The 22,620-nt window shown below is 41.1% G+C and overlaps 1 protein-coding gene and 1 long non-coding RNA gene across 5 annotated transcripts; both read left to right on the top strand.

Annotated features, from left to right (window-relative positions):
- The first annotated feature begins 373 nt into the window (after positions 1-373).
- LOC136353921 (uncharacterized) lies at positions 374-3,220 on the top strand. The gene is made up of 3 exons (XR_010737437.1): positions 374-763; positions 1,003-1,241; positions 2,506-3,220. It is a non-coding gene; the product is annotated as an uncharacterized lncRNA (long non-coding RNA).
- A 1,908-nt stretch (positions 3,221-5,128) lies between these two features.
- On the top strand, positions 5,129-15,407 carry LOC4349708 (protein ZINC INDUCED FACILITATOR-LIKE 1). Of its 4 annotated transcripts, none has more exons than XM_015761871.3 (17): positions 5,129-5,425; positions 10,347-10,387; positions 10,683-10,743; positions 10,829-10,931; positions 11,064-11,166; positions 11,282-11,335; positions 11,414-11,476; positions 11,558-11,607; positions 11,693-11,768; positions 12,175-12,375; positions 12,919-13,006; positions 13,409-13,494; positions 13,578-13,685; positions 14,034-14,078; positions 14,161-14,249; positions 14,712-14,755; positions 14,996-15,407. In XM_015761871.3, exons 1-17 carry the CDS (start codon positions 5,227-5,229, stop codon positions 14,998-15,000), a joined length of 1,416 nt encoding a protein of 471 aa, XP_015617357.1. In that variant the 5' UTR covers positions 5,129-5,226; the 3' UTR covers positions 15,001-15,407. The 4 variants fall into 4 exon arrangements, with proteins under 4 accessions (XP_015617357.1, XP_015617356.1, XP_066161346.1 ...); XM_015761870.3 differs by having other exon boundaries at positions 14,907-15,407; XM_066305249.1 differs by lacking the exon at positions 5,129-5,425 and adding an exon at positions 8,149-8,654.
- The last annotated feature ends 7,213 nt before the right edge of the window (positions 15,408-22,620 follow it).

Below are 22,620 nucleotides of genomic sequence, written 5' to 3'. Positions count from 1 at the left end.
TTGAATTCTCTGAACGTAACTCTCGCATGCGCTACAAATCCTCCGTGATTAATCGCATTATATTCTGGTGTATTAACTCGGGTTAATCGTGCGGATTGAATTCTCCGAATGTAACTCTCGCATGCGCTACAAATCCTCCGCGATTAATCGCATTAACTCGGGTTAATTGTGCGGATTGAATTATCCGAACGTAACTCTCGCATGCGCTACAAATCCTCCGCTAACGGGGTTAATCGCGCGGATTGAATTCTCCGAACGTAACTCTCGCATGCGCTACAAATCCTCTGCTAACGGGGTTAATCGCGCGGATTGAATTCTCCGAATGTAACTCTCGCATGCGCTACAAATCCTCCTCGATTAATCGCATTAACTCGGGTTAATCGCGTGGATTGAATTCTCCGAACTTAACTCTTGCATGCGCTACAAATCCTCCGCTAACGGGATGAACAGACACAATGCTCACACTTATGTTCTTCCTCTCTCGCACTTTCTTCCCGGCTGTTCTCCTGTTCCGGAACTCCGTCTGCTTGCGTACTTGCACGAGTAGGCAGGCAATCAAGTTTTTGGGGAGCGTATTGGCGCAACTGCTCCTGTTCTGCTTCGACTTCTTCCTCTGCATCGCGATGGCTTCCATTGGAGATGGCGCACCAGGAGCTGTAGGGAACGGCAGTGCTCCAGGAGGAGGAGGGAACGGCAGTGCTCCAGGAGACAATACCAACGAAGGCAATACAAATGCCTCAACCTCCTCTGCACTGTTTTCTGGGTATATGGTTCTATCTCTAATTGATGTTCTTCATGTTACTTATATATTAATCATGCTATCCTTAGGATTACAATCCTATGTGAATGTTGATGATGCTTATGCTTATGTTATGAAAAGCATGCCCATATTTCTATTTAGTCACACCACTAGATTACTTACTATTGTGAATGTTATGTTTATTATCTTGTTATTTTAGATTAAAATATACCGAATTATGATCAAATTTACAACAATGCCAGCCTGAGAGATCGACATCTCAGCGAGCGAGATTGGTGAATTGAAAAGTGGGGAGGAAGCTGATCATGGACGTCGGCGGCAGGCAGAGGCGCCGCTGCTAGAGAAGAAGGGCAGCACCGGCATCGGCAATGGGTACTGCATTGAGAGGTGCCCAGGTGCGGCGTCGACCGGCGTAAGGCCGCGAGCTCCGGCATCCCCTACAGGAGCTTCCTCTTCGTCTGGATCATCACGCTCTGCACAGGTAACCCCCACTTCATTCTTCTCTCTTCCACTCACCCACATGCATCATCAATCGCGCGCATCTGCACCTGATTCGATTCCCCCTCCCCTCAATTGATGTCCACATTTTTATCGAGTTATATCATGAGTTTGTGTTTAATTTCTCCTATATATGTTCTCCATTGATCATACCACCTTGGAGTGCTATATAGAAGTATATACATAGAGGAAATCCCCTATGTACCCATGAAAGTTCACCTAATCCCTTCTATACCCCTGAATTTTGCTCAACCCCTTACATACCCCTGAATTTTAGTTAGGATCCTTTCCATGCCCTTTCCACTAGTTGACCGTTAGTTGACCGTTAAATTCTTTTGAAAAAGTCCATTTTGCCCTTTGCTATGAAGAAACATAATAAATTAATGAAGTATATTGTTGGAATGTAAAAATTTATTGGATGAGACTATTATATTTATGAGTATGTGATGCACCATATTATTTGTGACAAATTTACTTTCACATATAATATAAAAAGTTGATACTTATTTATTAGTTATTAAAAGTTCTTTTATGTAGCATATGTGTTTTCATAGTAATACAACAGATTTGTTTATTACTTCAGAACACATATGCTAAAAAAAATCTTTTAATAACTAATAAATAAGTATTAATTTTTTATGTCATATCTAAAAGTATATTTATCGCAAATAATATGGTGCATAACTATCTCATAAACATAATAGTCTCATATAACAAATTTCTATGCTCTAACAATATACTCTATTAATTTATATGCTTCTTTATACCAAAGGGCAAAATGGACTTTTTCATAAGAATTTAACGGTTAACTAGCGGAAAGGGCATGGAAGGAATCCAAACTAAAATTCAAGGGTATATAAGGGATTGAGCACAATTCAGGGGTACAGAAGGGATTAGGTGAACTTCCAAGGGTACACAGGGGATTTTCTCATATACATACTAATGCAGGCCCTTCAATTAATCAAAATATTTAAATTAACAATTACTACTAATTTTATGAATTGCTTTGAGATTCGTGAACCTCAACCAACTATTGAATTTGGGCATGACACTGAGGGCTTTTTTGGAGAGATTCTGAATAACTATAGCTTCTCTCATAATCAGAAGCTCTCCAAATAATTTAGTTTTTCATTCAGATTCTAATAAGTTGTAGTTGTATAATCTTACGCAATAAAATAGAAGTCAGAAGCTAGAAAATCTAACTTTTTTAGATTCTAAAAAGACTCTTCAAATTTATCTCTGGCCAGATCTAGGAGCGGGGAGGGAGAGAGGGTGAGCCGCCGCCGCCGCCGCCCCGTCCGCGCTGGCGCCGTCGCACCCCCTCCTCCGGCCAGATCTAGGACTGGGGAAGGAGAGGGGGGAGCCGCCGCCACCATCGCCCCGTCCGTGCCAACGTCGTCATCCACACCGCCACCACCGCGTCTGCACCGCCGACGTCGCTCCCCTCCTCCGGTCGGATTAGGAGGGAGAGAGGGAGGAAGGGGATGGGAGGAGAGAGACGGGCCGGTGAGAGAGAGAGAGAGAGAGAGTTGAGAGGGAAATGAGTGGTGGCCCGTGGGGAGGGGTGGAGGAGAAGATAAGAAAGACTTAAAAAGATATTTTTGGGGCAGGTATGATTTTTGCAGGCGAACCACATAAGGTTCCGCCTGCGAAAATCAATTTTTCCAAGCGGACCACTTAAGAGGTCCGCCTGTGAAAATAAAGTTATTTTTCGCAGGCAGACCTCTGCCTGGAGGACTTTCGCAGGTGGATGACGAAATCCACCCCGTTTTATATTTTCATAGGCGGATATTTAGCTTCGAGGGTCATACCCGTTTTGGAAAATAAAAGGCCAACGTCGATAAAAATCGTTTTTCTAGTAGTGGTGGCTATTGATTAATTGTAGCTTAATCGAATACGTGAAATTTGTATATGTTACGTTAAACCATGATTGCTAAAGATGGCTATAAAGAAATGTTAGTATACATGAGAACATTCTTCAATTAATCAGCATACAAAGTGATCTACTGCTAACTGATGAAAACGAGGCAACATCTAAGCCACTAATTAAACATTATTACTTTTGACCAAGGTAAAATAATGAGTATAGTACTGGTTTTGTTTACACAAAGATCGAGGGTTGCACTCTACGCACATGTTTGTTAAGTAGTTAATCATGAGTGATGGAGAAGCTGGGAGTTAATCATATTTGCCACACAAAATCAATATGCAATTATTGAATTCATATGGACAAGCTGACGATGTAGACTGATAAATAAAATCCTGTATGCATGCATGTGCCATTTTGTACTCCAGTAATCTTTTGTTTGGCATGCATGTCAGCATGTGTGCGTGGTTCAGGCAATGTGAAAGTAGTGAATTGATTGGCAATGTGAGAGTGAGTTGATTGAAGTAGCAACGACCTGTCGGGCCTAGCGGCCGGCCGGCCTGACTGACTGACGTAGGAGCTGACGATGCCAAGTTAGTTGCACATTGTTGGTGCTACTGATGCTCAACCAGGGCTCTGTTTAGTTCACATCAAACGTCCCCTAAACTTTCAACTTTTCATCACATCATATCACATCCAAAACTTTTTTACTCACATAAACTCCTAACCTTTTTTCTAAACTATCAACTTTCCCCCGAACTTCTCCCCAATTTCAGAAACTAAACACATATATCCTCATTAATAATAAGCTACTAGTAGTGTTTTACTGTTTGATGATAACTTATTTCTAGCAGTACTGGGCTAACATGTATGGTAATACTGAAATTAAGGAACTGCTGGATTCAAGCAGCAGCTGATTGACTTTGGTTACCAGCACACAATTAACCTAAAATTTAATGAACTGTTGGGTCTGGCCGATTAACTAGTTATCTTACGGTTGCAGCAGCAATGGTGTTACCATTAAATTTTTTAATTTCTACGTAATCTATCGATGGGATGTACGATGGATTAATAAACTTCAACTACCTTTTAAAAAAATAAACTTCAACTACATAATTGTTATTATTGTCATATACTCTGACTAGGAGCAGTACATACCGTACTGTTTAAGAAGATTGGCAGCAACTGCAGAGCAGGTGGCAATTCCGACTTGGATTAGTGCAGCTATGGCTGTGTTTAGTTCAGCGTAAAGTTTAGATTTTGGTTGAAATTGGAGATGATGTGACTGAAAAGTTATGTGTATGACAGGTTGATGTGATAGAAAAAGACTGAAATTTGGATCCAAACTTTGGATCTAAACACAGCCTATACATGATGTAACGTGAGAAAGTTTATTCGTCTCTCAAGGAAACACTCCTTTATTTTTTTATACGGTTTGAAAAATCACAAAAATATTAATAAAAAGTAGATCAATAATACAATATATAAATAAAATACAAGCTCAAATTCAGCTAGAAATGAAAATAATAAATTGACTCCGAATAAAATGTGTCATTCATAGTTAAATTTATTTTTTAATTATATATATCAAATTGAAATTACATAATTGTCGAGTGACACCCCCACATATTTAATTAATCTTAATATTTTTTATTAAAATTATTAATGATTTTTTAAAATGGCATACACCGACATACACAAGTAAAGAAACGTAGCCTCGAACAACAAAAGTCCATCTTACAATCATATACTATTTGGACAACGGAAAGCCTGTTTCGTCTTCTACTCTTCTTCCCGTGGCTTTTCTGTTCCATGCGTTTTCTGCTCTGCTCCTAGAGGTAAGACCGCCAGCCTCTCTACTTGATCGCCACGGAAACGGAAGGGAATCCACATCAGCTAGTTGCGAGCATCACGTGCCCCATTCACTCTCTTTATTTATTGCTGATTCCCGATCGATCGATCGATCAGCAGGCAATATATAGGCGTAGTTAATCGATCTCAACAACTACCCATCAGTTATTCAATACAATACAGCCATTCAGACAGAGCCAAGGTCTATCGAGTCAGAGAGATCGACACAGCGAGCGAGATTGGTGAATTGATGGGCGACCATGGACGCCGGCGGCAGGCGGAGGCGGCGGCTCCGCTGCTGGAGAAGAAGGGCAGCACCGGCACCGGCGAGGGCGATGGGTCCTGCATTGAGGGGTGCCCCGGGTGCGTCGTCGACCGGCGGAAGGCCGCGAGCTCCGGCATCCCATACGGGAGCTTCCTCTTCGTCTGGATCGTCACACTCTGCACAGGTAATTAACCACCCTTCATTTACTCTCTCATCCACCCACCACATGCATCATCAATCGCGCTCTCATCTCATCGATCTGCACCTGATTCTGTTCCTCTTCTCAGTTGATCTCCATATTTATCGAGTCTTATCATAATGAGTCTGTTTAATTAGTTTCTCCTATATATACATATATTCTCCATTGATCATGCAGCCACATTGGAGTGCCAATATATACATACAGTCCCTTCAATTAATCAAAATCATTAAATTGATAATTACTAATTTTATGATTTGTTTTAAGATTTGTGCACCTCAACCAACCGTTGAATTTTAGCAATGGCTTATTTGAGGTGTTTCTGAATAGCTGTAGGTTCTTCTGATAATTAGAAGCTCTCCAAGCGGTTTAACTTTTCGTTCATATTCTAATAAGTTATAGTTGTTGAATTCACAAAATAAAATAGAAGTAGAAAGCCAGAAAACCAATTTTTTAGCTCTAAGAAATAACTACCCAGGCTGTGTGTTTAGTTACCTTCACATCAAATGTTTAAACACATGCATGGAGCATTAAATATGGAAGAAAAAAACCAATTGTACAGTTTGCATGTAAATTGTGAGACGAATATTTTGAGCCTAATTACGCCATGATTTAACAATGTGGTGCTATAGTAAATATTTACTAATAACATATTAATTAGGCTTAATAGATTCGTCTCGCAGTTTACAGACGGAATCTGTAATTTGTTTTTGTTATTAGTGTATACTTAAAAAAATTTTGGACGGGAAACTAAACACGGCCCAAATTAGCTGATTATTACTACTCTGTCCCAAAATATAAATTTTGGTTGTCCAGATTTATAACTAAAAAATACATATATTTTGGGACGGAGGGTACAATTTTAAGCTTTTTTTTGCAGTCCATAGATTAGATTTTTAGAGGTTGAAACTTGAAACTGCCAATGGCCGGGTGCGTGTGCATGTGTAGCAGACGGTCGCACACTCGCACATGACCTGACCTGCTGAGATTAAATTCGTGAGCTTAATGGTTCATTCATTGCTTTTGTACTACCTATATTCTCGTTTCTTGATTAGCACAAGCCAACCATTGCTCCATGCATGATTAGCGCTTACTCAGACTTCACTTCATCCACGTTACCTTCTGTAAATTTGTTTTTTACTTTATTAACCTGGCCGTATGGTTTTTCATAATGTCTCCCATATTTTGAAAGAAAAACAAGATAGCGGCTCATACGATATTTCAATTTGTATTATACTCGTATAAGTAGCTAACGGTAATAGAGACAGTAGCGGTGGAGTTCACGCGGCCGCCCAACCCGTTCGGGAAGTGCCTCCGCCGTTGGCTGCATGTGTGCAACAATAAAATGAGTTGTTTAATAAACTTGCTATATATTAAGGGAATTGTATACTAGTTTATATAACCGTCTCATGCTCGAATTGAGAACAAAAACATATCCAGTGGAGTTAAAATTTTTAAGTAGACCATTAAGTTTTAAGTGAAGTCTACCGTAAGATGATATCTCTGCTACTTAAAAAGCGAACCCGTTCGTTTGTACTCTTTCCGTACGTCCTTACATGTGTATAAGCACCATCTCTTTAAGAAAAACCCACTAACATGTGATTTCTCACTGCCTACACCCTGAAGCCCTGTTCGCCCATAATTTCAATCATGTTCTATGATAAAGGTGCACTTTCCGATCAGTTAAACACCATGACTTTTACAAAAGTCTCCTATATAGAAATTCCGTGATATACTTTCTATAATTTGTTTTATCACTTTTTAACATCTAATTATTGGTTTGTGCCCTTAAATAATTATTTTCACTTTTCGTGGTATACTGTGAGTTTATAGCATTGCATGCTAATTCCAAATATGCATGGAGCTATATGTGACGTGGAGCTCCAACCACCCAAGTCGGATAGAGTTTTTGTCACTCTGTCCAACTGTTGGTAGCTCATGTGAACTTTGGCGTGTATCACGTACAATATACGAACCCATATGTACATGCATGCATGTGTTAAGTTCGCTTTCATCAAATATTTAATATTACTCGATCTCTGAATATTCTGAGTCTTGAAATCCACAGAAAATATTTGAAGATGAATGTGACAGTACTGTTTGTACATGTCTGGGAGACGTAAGGATCTGAATGTGTTCGTGAAAAAGTTGAAGGAAAATAAAAGAATTCAAGTCTAAAATATATGTTCAAAATTCGAACATACAATAGAACATATACAGATTTGAGTATAGTGTGCATATATAGGCATAAGTAGTACAAACTGAAACACAAAAATGTCAAGTCCAGAAAAAAAATTAAATTTGAATATTTAGAAAGTTTCAGAACGAGTATAAAGTTCGGAATACTAGATATCTTAAACGTGCTAGTATATATGAAAATGCACAAATTCCACATAGAAGCCAGGAAGTCCCACACAAATTTGAGCAGTGCAAAAATTGGAAGTTTCTATGACGGCCACATAAAAAAATGCCAGGTAGGCAGAAAGGTAGTGACCGTAGGCCGCCGTCTATTGTGTGTGTGAGGTTGCAAATCTTTTGTTTTCTTTGTGCTGATGTGCTAGTAATCCTAAATTTCGCCTACTAATAAATGACTTCCACTACCACCCACCTCCATGGAGCTAAACATATGATGGTATATTCTACCCATTCTTGTTTGTGGCAATGCGCGGGGTGGAATGTTAAAGCGACGACCACGGCTCGCTCACTCCGTTTTGGCTTCCTCTTCCTCGTCTTCTTGTCGTTGTTGGCTTTCCTTGTTGGGAATTCCACGTACGGAACGGAGCTTGGATTTGGAGAGGAGAGGAGACTGCCTCTGCCTGGCTCTCCCTCGCCGCCGGCGCACGCCATTCTGGGCCTCTCCTCTTTGCCGATTGATAAGAGGAGAAGCCGAGGAGCCTCCCTGTTTCAATTCGTTCCGGCGGGTCGCTGCAATCCGGCAGCGAAGTTGAGGTACAGGTACGCGCGTGCCGTGTAGCAGTCGATTGATTCATCTCCTCTCCTCGCCGGAGATCTCTCGGGCGCATTGCCCATTTGCCTTGCCTGGCGGCGGTGGGAGGGATGGAAGAGGAGGCGGGGGCGGAGGTGCCGTTGCTCAAGATCAAGGGGGACTACCACCAAGGTTGCCCTGGCTGTGCCTATGACCGCAAGAAGGAGGTCTACAGGGGATTGCCTTACAAGGAGTTCCTCTATCTCTGGATGATCTGCCTCACCGCCGGTATGCATGGAACATTCCCTCCCTTTTTCGCAACCTTTTGACTAGCTCTGGAGATTCATTCTGGGGTAAAGTTCTTCAACTTTTTAACCCATGGTGCTCTAGGAATTTCCCTTTTCTAGTGTAGTACGAATGAATATCTCCAACAAAGAGAATCTTGGTACCACGTAGGAACATGACAACATAGGGAATCTTGGTACCTGCAGGAACATGTCTTCTTTCTTGCAAATGCTACATGTTACTGCAATGTCCATGTGCAGTTCCATATGGGTTTGGTCGGTGTTCAGTCATGTCGATGATTCCTGTTCCTGTGGGGAAATCGCTGATTCTCTATAATAGATTAACAGGACCAAGTTAGTTAAGCCAATTGCCTCAACAAGATTTCCATAATGGGGGGGGGGGGGGGATGTTGACATGCTGTTGCTGTTTTTACCACGCACTTCTCCATATTTGCTTTCAGTGCTGCTTACAACCGTTAATTACAATGTGATGTGATGCTCCGACTCATACTACACACGACGACCGTTTACACCGGTCATAACGTTGTCCATGGTGTTACAGTTGCAAACTTGCAATGCCACGTCCTGGTTCATGTGATGTGGGTTAGCTGGGGGGTCTATTATGTTAACTAGAAAATTTATTGTTTGAGGGACATCACTGTGCGAACAATATTAGATGCACAATTAATTCCTGTTATGTCATAGTGCCAGTCATCCAAACCTTATTGGGCACATAATTAATTCCTGTAATCTTTCATCGCACCAATAGTCCAACCCAACTTCATTGATAGGATATCCAATAATGGGACTGTAGGTGATGCTGATTCAGACCTTGCAGATCTTTAGGTTCTTCATTGTGTTTGTGATCTTTTTTACCTACCTCGGTTGCTGAAATTTTTACAACACTACATGGCATCTATGTCAACAGTCAGCAGAAGCATACACTAAAATGTCCTACTCCGTGTTAGATTAGATAGCATACAGTCTGCAATGCAATATTGATTTGCGAAAATGCCTTTAACTGATTTTCCTTAATGATGTTTTTTAACATATTTTTTTATACCGCTCCAAATCGTGATAAAGGTCATTGTGTAAACTGTAAACTTGGAACTGATGCATGACTTGTTTCCCACGTGTCCTATATAAGCATATGTAATTGTGCATATTTTTTAGGGGTGAAGTTCCATGTGCTGTTCTGGTGTTCTGCATAAGCTCCATCATGGTTTTTAGATGAAAAGCTCCATCATGGTTGCATTGAACAGTAGTCTTTCTCTTTTACAATAGTGGAACATGAAATTAATTTTTCTACTTGAACATCGTTTCCTATCTGCTGTTGAGGATATTGAGTGCTATCTTGTTTCCTTCAGAGTATTGCTTAAAAAAATGTGCGTGGAACAGTCAAAATCTGAGAAGCATCTAGCACTTCAAATTTTCTTCATTTCAAGTACAACTAGCCATAATACCTTGTTTTATTATCCCTGTTCTCACCAGCATCATTTAGTTGTTTGTAGAGAAGTTCTCAAGTAGTCCCCTGATATCACCATCTAAGTAATAATATAATAAATATTGTTATCACCACTTGCATCTACAAAAGTTTTAAATGTATTTATCGTAACCACATATCCCATCTATTCTTTTTTTACATAAATTTTCAGTGCATACTCAAGATTTCTAATTCTGTCCCTGCCCTTTTCAGCTTTACCAATATCATCATTGTTCCCCTTCTTGTACTTCATGGTATGTCTATCTTCAGGGGCTTTTAACTATTTGCCACTCTTACGAGTGGTGCTTAACGATTTGCCACTAGGCCCATATGTCATAGACACATGAGGGCCCACATGTCATAGACACGGTGTGGCAAATCGTTAATTGCCATGTCACAAGAGTGGCAAATAGTTAAATTTCCCCTATCTTCATGTCTTCTTTTGATGGCTAAAACTAGATTTTTTTTTCTTGTTGGTAGTTTATCTCCTTTTTTGACAACTATCTTTACTCTAGCAATTAAGTCTTCAAGACGTGTCTTATTACACAGATAAGAGACTTGCATGTTGCAAAAAGGACAGAAGATATTGGGTTCTATGCCGGCTTTGTGGGTAAATTTCTCATGAATTGCTTGTTCAAATTTAAGATTAACTCTGGCTCTCACCTTGACTGATTCCTTATTTACCTGCCTTATAGGTGCTTCGTTTATGTTCGGTCGATGTTTGACTTCAACTATTTGGGGAATAGCAGCAGATCGTATTGGGAGGAAACCAGTTGTTGTGTTTGGCATTTTCGCGGTGTTAGTGATATTTTTCCTCCTCTATATGAAATAATAGTTGATATCTGGCACAACCTAGTTTACTCCGGTATAGCAGTTCCTTTTCTTTTTATTGGTGTTTGTCTAACTAAGTTCTTGGTATAATGGTACCAGGGTCATATTTAATACGCTATTTGGGCTTAGTTTCACCTATTGGATGGCAATAGCTACAAGATTCCTTCTTGGTGCTTTAAATGGTTTACTTGGGCCAATAAAGGTACAATAAAGTTGAAACTTTCCTTTGTTGTACTTGTACCTGGTCATGTTTTTTTTTCCTCCAATGCTTGTACCTGGTCATGTTGATCTTGATCAATTTATATTTGTCCTTTCAGGCCTATGCTATTGAAGTTTGCCGACCTGAACATGAAGCTCTTGCATTGTCACTTGTAAATACATGCCATACTGTTCTGTTATTAATTTTTTTCTGTTTAAATTGTGTTGATTTTGATTTTTTTTAATATTAGGTTAGTACGGCATGGGGAATAGGTCTTATAATTGGTCCAGCTATTGGAGGCTACCTTTCACAGGTATGTCACAGAGAATTGAACAGTGTTAGGGATTTTTTTTTAACAATGTGGCTACATTTAATACGATTTCTTTTATGGCAGCCTGCAGAGAAATTTCCCAATGTCTTTTCCCCTGACTCACTGTTTGCAAGGTATTCTATCTTGTGTACCAACGCCCAACAAAATGTTTTTTATGATTCATCTACAGAATACTTACTTTTGTTGGAAAATTTTCAGGTTCCCATATTTCTTACCCTGCTTGTGCATATCAGTCTTTGCTGCTGTTGTTCTCATAGGCTGCATATGGATGCCGGTAAGTCAGATTCCATAATTGCTAGCTTCACAAAATATGCAATCAGTGTAATTTGACATATATTTAGTTGTATTTGATATATTTGCACTGTGGAAGATCTTATGACATGGATCTGAAAAAAGAAATCAAAAGTTTTGCTGCATGCTTAGCAACCAAAATCAGTTACTAGTAATTATAACGGAGATAATATGCATTTTATCCTAATGTGGTTGTTCCATTTCATCAGGAATTAATAGTCTCTTTTGTTACTTTTTTAAGTCAAATTTATATTTCCTTTCTCTTAAAAACTTGTGCATTAGCAGAAATATCAATATTTAGCATGACTCATAGTGAGAAAGGATAATTCTTTGGTACTTTGTATTAATTCTTTTTGTATGGTTGTAAAGTATCTTGAAATGTATTTTAGGAGACATTACACAAGCATAAAGCTGATGCAAATAGATCTCAAACTGTTGAAGCTTTGGAGAGCCATTTGATTGATCCAGAAGAAAAGGCTGACCAAAATGGTAGTTTGGACTGCAAGAAGAGCTTATTGAGCAATTGGCCCTTGATGTCCTCCATAATTCTTTATTGTGTCTTCTCCTTTCATGATATGGCTTATACAGAGGTATTGTTCTTGCTATTGTCTACGGATGGTTTGCTACTGCTTTGCATATAAATTGTTAGCTCATGTGGTTTACACTCAGTTAATCACTAGAAATAATATGCATTTCAGCAGACAACGTGTGATATTCAGCATGATTTTATATTGAAATATATGCCAAAATATACAAGCTTATAATGATAATAATAAAGTGTATGATGATTACACGGGATTAATATATTATTTAGTTACAGATGATGCAATATTAAAGACTGGTGCAAAATAATTTGTACTTCAAAATGCCTTTAGCATAAAAATATTCAACTTGTACCAATCACTGGTGAACTAGGATTGGGCATTTTCTCTAAGACTTGCTACAGTTATAAGTAGCTTCTACGGTTCTATTGGTTTTAGATTCACTTAATGCAGATATCTGCTAGATTTTTGGAATTTGGATTACTTGTTTAAAACACACTTTAGCATGTGTTTCTTTTAGCTGGGCTGGCTGAAGATAAGCCAACCATAGCCTGTGTTTTTAGTACTAATGCTATTTGGGATCAACTTCAGATATTCTCTCTATGGGCAGAAAGTGACAGGAAGTACGGTGGGCTGAGTTTGTCATCTGAGGATGTGGGTCAAGTGCTTGCAATCACAGGTAGCATTTTTTTGTGCTTTTATCAGTGCTATTGATGATAGTATCCTGCAGAAAATGATGCATGTATTTTCTTGTACTTTCTTCCTAGACGACCAAATCTTGTTTGCTGGTTAAAATAGAGTGCCAAGAACTGAAAAGGCTTGAGCTTAGACAAAAACCAACCAGAAACTGAGTTTGAACGATTCTAAGGTTTCTATCTGAATTTCACATTCTTCCGTGCTAAAAATGCTTATATATTACTATGGAAAATTTAACTTGAGTTCTGTGGATTGGGAGTAGTCTGCTGAAAAGTGTTATTAGCCAGTGCTTGCAAGCCAGATAGAACATCCAAGTTCTATACTTCATCTAGTACTGCTTTTGTGGCTCAACTTTCTGTTATTTGTAATGGCAATTTCTTTTCAGGTGCCAGTCTTCTTGTGTATCAACTCTTCATTTATCCTCGTATCAACAAGGTTATAGGCCATATTAAGGCTTCTCGAATTGCAGCTGTGAGTAAAGAGTTTCCATTATGTTGTTGGGGAAGTGTATCTCTTCTTTCTGAATGTCTTACCTACTGTTCTTTATCTTGCAGATTCTGTGCATACCTATTCTCTTTGCATATCCATATATGACATACCTATCGGGACCTGGATTAACGATCATACTGAACATTGCGTCAGTTATAAAAAATAATCTTGGTGTGAGTATATTTCCATGTCAAATTTTAGGAATCTATGTATGCAATTTTCAGGGCCAATTTGTGCAAGAAAAAGGTAGCATTGATATTTAAGGCCTGCAGTTTGCCAAGTTACAGACATTAACTCAGAAAGTTTTATACGATATTAGGATAAGATAAATATGATATACAATTATTATTATCCAATCTGACCTTTTTGTGGTGAAAATGGAGTTGATTATACAAGACGAGAGCACATATAGAATTATTTTCTCATCTTATGTATTTGCAACTTTAATGAAAATTTATCACTGTTAATGTATAAATAGGTTCTTGTTACACTCTGTTCTAATTTATGCTATACTATGTTAGGTTACCATCATTACAGGCTGTTTCATCCTACAAAATAATGCTGTGGTATGTACCCAAGATAATGGTTAATTTCGACAACATTTTATACAAAATTGCTTCTGATTGATGACTGTAAAACTGCTTACAGCCTCAAGACCAACGAGGGGCTGCTAATGGCTTGGCAATGACAGGAATGTCCTTTTTTAAGGCAGTGGCTCCAGCAGGGGCGGGCATTGTGTGAGTATACTTTATTTAGTGTAACCATGTAAAATGTTTTATGAGTATACTTTCATTTTTAAAACTTTTGACTAGTATATTTAAAGGAAATGCGTTTGAAGCTATGAAGCTCCTAAAGTATGTTGGATTTACTAGTGCTCCCTTGCTACTGGATGTAATGGACCATGTCAAGCATCTACATGGTCTTTTCTGAAGCACTTTATAACCAACGCCAGGCATTATGTTCCATAAAAAAAAAGAGTTTTATGCATTGTACTGCTATTGTTATAGTATGGTCCAGGAGTGTCATGATTCATGAACGACAACTTTGAATACAGTCGCATGTTATTTTAGTGAGATGGTCTATCAAATCAGCCTCTGAACTATGATACATTCCAAGAAATTTTAAAATTGCGAGACATTTTAAAAAATATAGCACTAGGAATTTTGTGGCTCCATCTCAATAAATTTCCGTTAATGCAGGTTCTCGTGGGCACAAAAACGCCAGCAGGCTTCCTTCCTTCCAGGTAAAATTTGTTGTATTGTGAAAACTTTGCATGGCATATGCCTTTGTTGTCAAAATCTGAATGGGATGATGTGTAATATTCTAAATTTCAGAATAGTACAGATCTTGTAAGAATTTATCCTTGTCTAAATTAATTTCTTCCACTCATACAGGTGATCAGATGGTGTTCTTTCTTTTGAATCTCTTCGAGTTGCTTGGACTTATCCTCACTTTCAAACCCTTTCTGGCCGTGCCACAGCAGCATGATACAAATTAGACTGTTCAGGTATACTACAGATCTAGATTCTTCAGAACTTCAGATGTTGGCAATTTCATGAGCCCTGCAGCCGGCTGTGAAGCGAAGGCATATAACATGATGCTCATCTGGATGTCCCAGGAGCAATAGATAGAAGTGAGGGTTGGTACCTCCTTATGCTTGTATAGTAGGTGCCAGATATGCAATTGCAGCATTTCAGCGAAAGGAATATATATAGTTGGGGGTAAATGGTGGCCAAATTGATGGCTAGGTTTTTCATGGCCAGCCTACATGTAATACCGAGTAGCATTCTACTAGTATAATGTATAGAGTACTACATTGTAACTAGTAAAACTCTGTAAGTGACATCAGCTTGGGAATGAAATTATTGCCGGAATCGAGATCAGTATATTGCTAATATTATTTTGTTCCCTTTTCAATTGGAAATTCATCATTTTTAATAAGTCCACATGCGAGCCGTGGAGGGTGGATCCCCTACATGGTTGGAGAGCTGCTCTTCGGTGGTAGTTTGAAACCGATGAAGATAATGCTAAACGATAAAACAGTTAGTGCATGATTAATTGAATTTTAATTATTACAAACTGAAAAAATAAATTTATATTATATTTTGGAGCAACTTCTATATAGAACACGCTGGCGAAAACTATATGCATTCTTAATACCTAGATGATGTCTCGCGCTTTGTTGCGGGATATATATTAGATATTTTAGAAAGTATGAAATAATTTGGATTAAAATATTATAAAAATAATTTGAGAATAATGATTTAGCACGTGTATGTTTAGTTTAGAGTGAAATAAATTGTAAATATAATTACTATATGCTTACATGTTGAGCTTTGTGTACTTAATGGGTTGACGTGGCATGTTTGTATGTAGGAGTGCTAATAAATACTATGCTCGCATGTTAAGCTTTAGGTGTTTAGTGGACACTAGCTTTATACCCCCTCTGGTTCATGTTATAAAACGTTTTAACTTTAGGCCTGGTTTAGTTCCCAACTTTTTCTTCAAACTTCCAACTTTTCCATCACATCAAAACTTTTCTACACACATAAACTTCCAACTTTTTTCTTCAAACTTCCAATTTTAGTCAAACTTCCAATTTTTGTGTGGAACTAAACACAACCTTAGTTAAAGTCAAACTGCCTTAAGTTTCACTAAATTTGTAGAAAAAAGTAGTAACATTTTCAACCCAAGACAAATTTATTATGAAAATATATTCAATTATTGATTAGATGAAATTAATTTAGTATTATAAATATTATTATATTTGTTTATAAATTTAGTCAAACTTAAAACAATTTAACTTTGACCAAAATCAAAACATCTTATAATTGAATATATAAACATCTTACAATTTGACTCTCTACAACGGAGTGTAACACCCTGAAAATTCGACCGACAAAATCAAGACTCTAAAAATACGGTTTTTCAAAAACTTTTTTTTAAACTAATTGCATCATGCCGATCTTATTCGTCTATTTTATCGGGATTTGATCTCGAAGATTATTAATCGTGAGTAAAGAATAGTTAATTAGGAATAAACCTTAGAAACAAATTGGTAAAACAAATACAAATTAAAATAAAGATTAGGTGGGGATAGAAATAAATAAAATATTATCGCGACCATATTTGGATCAATTAAATTTAAATACGATGGAATAAGAATTAACCCTAATTAAAACTCAAATAAATTATATAAAAATAAAATATGAGTAATATTAATCTAGGGTGAATTCATTAGTTAAGATAACACAAATATTGAGTAAAATGCATATATGCAAAATTAGGAATTGTGGAATCAAATTTATATGGAAAATACACTAAAATCGGGTTAATTAGAAAACGGCACTGTTCATTGCACCTAAGGTGTTCGACGTGGTCCCCTAACCCAGCTCCTCCTCTTTCCCCCTCTCTCTGTCGCCACCGTCACCACGTGTCGCCGCCTCGCGCACCGAGCCGCCGCGCGCCGTCGCCATCGTCGCCAGCCGCCGCGCGCCGTCGCCATCGTCGCCTGCCGCCGCGCCACCGTCGCCATCGCCGCCTGTCGCCGTCGCCATCTCATCGCCGCGGCCGCGCCGTCGCCGTCGCGTCCCGCCTCGCGCCGCGCGTGCGTCCCATCGTCGCCTCGCGCTGCGTGCCACCACTGCCGCGCCGTCGCCGTCGCCATCCCGTCGCCGCGTGCGCGTTCCATCGCCGCCTCGAGCCGTGCCGCTGCCGTGCCGCGCGCCGTCCCATTGCCTCGCGCCGCGCGCCCGCTGCTTCGCGCCCCGCGCCGCTGCCACGTGCCGCGCCGCCTTACGCCCCGAGCCGCGCCGCGCCGTCGTCATCTCCGCCCGCGCGCCGCGCGCCGTCACATTGCCTCCGTGCGCCGCCGTCCCATTGCCGCTGCCGCACCGCGTTGCCGTCGCATCCTGTCGCCCTTGAACCCCGCGCCGCGCCGCGCCGTCCCGTCGTCGCCCCGCCTGTCACGCCGCTCCCACGCCACCCGTCGCGTCGCCTGTCTCGAGCCCCGCACCGCAGCCCGTCGCATCGCCGCTCCGAGCCCCGCGCCGCCATAGCGTCGCCGCCCGCGTGTCGTCATCGTCCCGTCCCGAGCGCCGCCGTCGTGTCACGCCGCCGCCCCTCCCCCTCTCCTTTCCCCCCCCTCTCTACAAATACCCCCCCTCTCTCCATTTTCCCCCACCCCATCTCACCCTTCCTCCCTTCTTCCCTCTCCACTGCGCCGCCGCTCTCGTGCCACCGAGCCACCGTTCCCGTGCTGCCGCGCCGTCGCTCTCGTGCTGCCGCGCCGCCGTTTCCGCGCCGCCGTTCCCGTGCCGCCGTGTCGCCGCTCCCGCGCCGCCGTGCGCCACCGTCGCCGCCGCCGTCGTCGCCGCTGCCGCCGCCGGTGAGCCGCCCTCCTTTCCCCTTGCGTCCACCGCCACCGCTCGGGTGGGATAGAGCCGAGAGAGGGAGGGAGAGGAAAAGAGAGGCCGGCAGAGAAAAAGAAAGAGAGGGAGAGAAAAGAGAGAAAAGAGAGAAAAAGAAAGAGAGGGAGAGAAAAAGAGGGAAAATAGAAAAGAAGAAAAGGAGAAAATAGAAGGGAAATTGGGGGAGAAATTAGGAGGATTTAGGAAATAAAAATGGTCGGGGTTAATCATAGATTATTTTTGGAAATTCCTTGAGCGTAATAGTATTTCGGTCGAAATTCCGAGTTAATTATAAAAATATGTTTCTTGATCAGATTAGATTAAAATTGGTAGTAATTTAGATATAATTAATAACTAAACAATTATATGAATTCTTATAGATTATTATAGATTATTTTTGGTAATCTCTATAAGTCATCGGTTCACGGTAGAAATTCGGATTTAATTACTAGGAATTTTACCCGTGTATTATATTTAATCATTTAGTCATAGACTAAATTAAATCGTATAATAATTCTAGGATTCCGTCCGATATTTAGCTCGCGATAGAAATTTCTAACCTATTATATGGATATAATGCTCGGGTAGATTAAATTAAAAACTTATGAGAACAAAACATTTATACCCGCAAAATAGTTTGAATCGAAATTGGGTTTGCCCTAGTACGCGAATAGTAAAGTTAATATAAAAGAATCGACTTTCGCGTTCGACTTCCATTTGGATTTATTTGGATTTTTATTTGAATTCTAATCGAATTCAAATCAATTTTTGCACGTAACTATAGAGCCCGAGGGAGTTGCGGATCCAAGCGAAGGCCAAGACCCGCAAGACTTTGAGCAAGGCAAGTCATCACTATTCCTCGAACATGTTGATCCTAATTGCGAAATTGTTTTGTTTACAAATAAAAATTGCATGCAATGATGAACATCCTACTTGTGATTATGCCATGCCTTGATTATTGTTTACCCTTAAATCTTTGTAACCATGTTTACGTATGAGTCCCTAGTCAACTATGACAATTGCTTAGAAATGCTATTCTAGAATCATGCATACTCATATTTATCAAATGCTATATGCTTGGGCAATTACCTTCGGGAAGGTAATTGAGATGCGGCATGTGGAGACATGAGCGCCACATTGCCATGATGTTGATGACATGATTTGTGAAAGGAGAAATAAAATTAAAACAACTGTTTTCGACTGGGGCGGACGGAGGATTTGGGTGGTATCTGGAAAAGGCTAGTACCGTCCCCAGTCAATTAAGGACCGAGCCATGAAGTTAAGCATGAAACGACCCCCGTACAACCGTACTTCTCGAATGGGTATAGACCTAGCAGATTAGATAGCCGAGCGGAGGCAGTATCCCTGCATAGATGGTTCACCCCTGAGTGAGGCAGGTGTGCTACGATGGGACAGCCGTTGAGGTAGGGCCGAGAGGCGTGCCCTACATCGGTGTTGCCATTGGTAGGACTGCCATGAGTGTGTGTGAGAGAGAACTTAACTTGAACCATAATTTAATATGCGTGTGAGACTTCTCTTTCCCCGGGAGCGCCAGAACTCCTCTCACTGCTAGAAACATGGACGCCTAGAGTGCATGAGGATTTAAGTTCATGGAGCGGGTACTGCCAATGCGAGGTTATCGAAAAGCTTTGCCGTGACGCGTCTCATGTGTTGGGACGAGGCTCATGTGTTGGGCAGTCGCGGAGTGCGGGTAAAGTGTACATCCACTGCAGTGTGAGTAAACCAAATCTATTCGAATAGCCGTGCTCGTGGTTATTGAGCACCGGGACATGTATTACACTTGGCTAGACTCTAAATTCTTTAACTTGTGTGGGATGGGATATTGCATGATGATTTTTATGCTGATGGAGCCACTTCCTGAGAGGCGGGAATGTGGATGTCCTCAGAAAACCATAACGACTCAATGACGGGAAGCTATCCTTGGGATCACAATGGATGGTGGACAGAACCGTCATTGTTTAATATGAACACTGGTATTAAAAACTTGATCAGTCTATGTTAGGTCTTAGGCTTGTGAAAAGAATTGCAAAACTTGCTTTGCGCGAAAGAACCATAGCCATCCTTTGAATTCCTCTGTCATGTGCATCATTGCTGTGATGGCTTGCTGAGTACGGTTGGTACTCACCCTTGCAAATATAAAATTAATCAGAAGCGGGAGATGAAGCCTCGGAGGATCCCTATGCCTACTACCAGGAGGGAGATGAAGACGATGGCACTCAGTAGGTCTTAGTACGGTCGTTGCCTGTGGCAATGGCATGCCGCTGCCTGAATTCCGCTGCCTTATCTATTTCTGCTTTTGGATGTATTCCGGACCGCTCGGTCCGATGATTTAAGACTATGCCTACGGGCTTATGATGTAATAATTCGTATTAGACACTCGTGTATGTGCACTTGGTATCTCAGCTATGAATTCGTGTGTACCAGACTACTTGATCCAGGGAAATGATACTGTTTACACGATTGATTCCTGTTATAAAAACGGGGGTCTACACGGAGGGAGTAGAAAGAAGAGATCACGAAAGAACAGCGGGGTCGTCGTAGCCGAAACCACATGTGGCGCTCGTATTAGGCCAGGCCTCTGGTTAGAGGTGGCCAAACGGGCCGGGCCAAACGGGCGGCCCGGGGCACGGCCGAACCTGTAGCAGGCACGGCCCGGCACGGCCTGCTACAGTAACGGGCCGTGCCGGCACGGCACGAGTAGCCATGCCGTGCTTGGGCCGCTGGCCGAGCCCGCGGGCCGGCACGGCACGGCACGGCTACTGTAGCGGCACGGCACGGCACGGCCCGCGGCACGGCACGACCCGTTTCGCCGGCGGCCCGTCAGGCCGAAAGCGGGCCAGCGGCGCACGCGCCAGGCCGAAAGCAGGGACAGGGCGGGCGGCGGTCGAATGGGAAGGCGCCACGTGGCACTAACGGCTATTTGACCGTTCAAATTTGAAAATAACCGTTGGGAGGCTAAAAAATTCATAAAAATTTCGAAAAAATTCCAAAAAATCTCAAATTTCGCCCTATAAATAGGGCATGAACCCCAGCCATTTCTCCTCATCCCACACTCCTCATCTTGTGCTCTCAAGTGTTTTAAGTGCTCTCTTTGTTCTCAAATGTGCATTTTTTTTTATTTTGACAAAATTTGCTCAAATTTTGTCAAAAATCAAAATTAGTTTCGTAGTTCAACAGTTTGATCGCAGAGGTTTGAAGAGCTCGCGGTTGGAAAGATGTAAGTAATATTCAAATTTGTGTATTATTTGTATTGTGTTTGTGAATTCAATAAATATTCGAAAATTTGTTTATGTCGGTTTAAATTTTCAGAATGGATCCGAACTTTCCATACCAGTCGCCGTCGTTCACCTTGGGTGATTTCGACCCCAACTACATGTCGAGGTTTGACGATACCTCCGGATCGGCTCCAACTCCACCATCTGTGGAGGAGGTACCGGTTCATACGGCTGTCGTTGAGGAGGTACCGGTTCAGGCGGCGACAGCTTCGGAAGGATTTTCCGGAACCGCGAGCGGAAGTGTTTCGACACACACCGGCTCGAAGAGATCGAGAACCTCTGGTGTGTGGCAAAACTTCGACGAGATAAAGGAAACATGCCCCGACGGAAGGGAGGTATCGAAAGCCCGTTGTAGAATATGTAGGCAAATTTTATCTGCTCGTTCTTCTGGTGGTACAGGTCACCTCAAGCGCCATGCGGAGTCGTGTGCCAAGAAGCAAGGAATACAACTCCGGCAGCAGCAACTTATGGTAAACCCAGACGGTACGGTACGCAGTTGGGAGTACGATCCCATGGTTGCTCGGGAATCTCTTGTCCGGTTAATCGCCAGGCAAGATTTACCCCTGAACTTTGGGGAGTCCCCTGCTTTTGAACATTACATTCAGCAATCTCATAACCCTAGGTTTAAAGCTGTGAGTAGGCAAACATCAACTAGAGATTTAGAGAATGTTTATCACAAGGAAGCAACTGCACTTAAGGAACTGTTTAGTACATGTACTTTCTCTGTTAGTGTTACTTCAGATATATGGAGTAGTAGAGCTAGAGAGGATTATCTTAGCGTAGTTGTTCATTTTGTTTATGATGATTGGCAATTACAAAAGAGAGTTTTAGGGCTTAGGTTAATAGATGTCTCACATACAGGAGAAAACATAGCTGAAAGAATTAGGGAAGTAATTAATGAATTTAATCTTGCTGATAAAATATTTGCTGTCACCCTAGATAATGCATCTGCTAATTCTAGGGCTATTGAAATATTGCAACCTTTATTTTGTGTGTATGCTCAATCTTTTCTACTCCATCAGCGTTGTGCATGTCATATAATTAATTTGATTGTTAAGACTGGCATGAAGAGGGTAGGTGACCACATCGATGCTGTTCGTCAAGCAATCGCGTGGTTAACTGCTTCTAACCCGCGGATTGCTGCATGGAAGAGGTTTTGCAATGCGGCCGGTGTGAAAGCTCGTAAGTTTGCCACCGATGCAGAGCATCGGTGGAATGCAACGTATTTAATGTTAAAAGTTGTTTTACCTTATAGTAGTTTACTTTCTGATTTTGTTCAGTCACGTGGTGGCCCAAGAAACAGTGACGGGTCTTCAGTACTGAACGAGCATGTTTGGGCAATTGTCCAAAAATTTCACCAATTTCTAGAAACTTTTTATGATTGTACTCTAACTTTGTCACAA

This window comes from Oryza sativa, chromosome 11 (genome assembly GCF_034140825.1).
Source record: "Oryza sativa Japonica Group chromosome 11, ASM3414082v1".
NCBI classification, from domain to species: Eukaryota; Viridiplantae; Streptophyta; class Magnoliopsida; order Poales; family Poaceae; genus Oryza; species Oryza sativa.
The sequence above is the reverse complement of the archived record's forward strand: the minus strand, read 5'-3'. Positions and strand labels throughout refer to the sequence as shown.

Coding starts and splice junctions, on each gene's coding strand:
- LOC4349708 (XM_015761870.3), top strand. CDS start 5,227: ATGGGCGACCATGGACGCCGGCGGCAGGCGGAGGCGGCGGCTCCGCTG. Junction 5,426..10,346: donor GATCGTCACACTCTGCACAG/GTAATTAACCAC, acceptor TGCCCTTTTCAG/CTTTACCAATATCATCATTG. Junction 10,932..11,063: donor GTGTTTGGCATTTTCGCGGT/GTTAGTGATATT, acceptor TAATGGTACCAG/GGTCATATTTAATACGCTAT.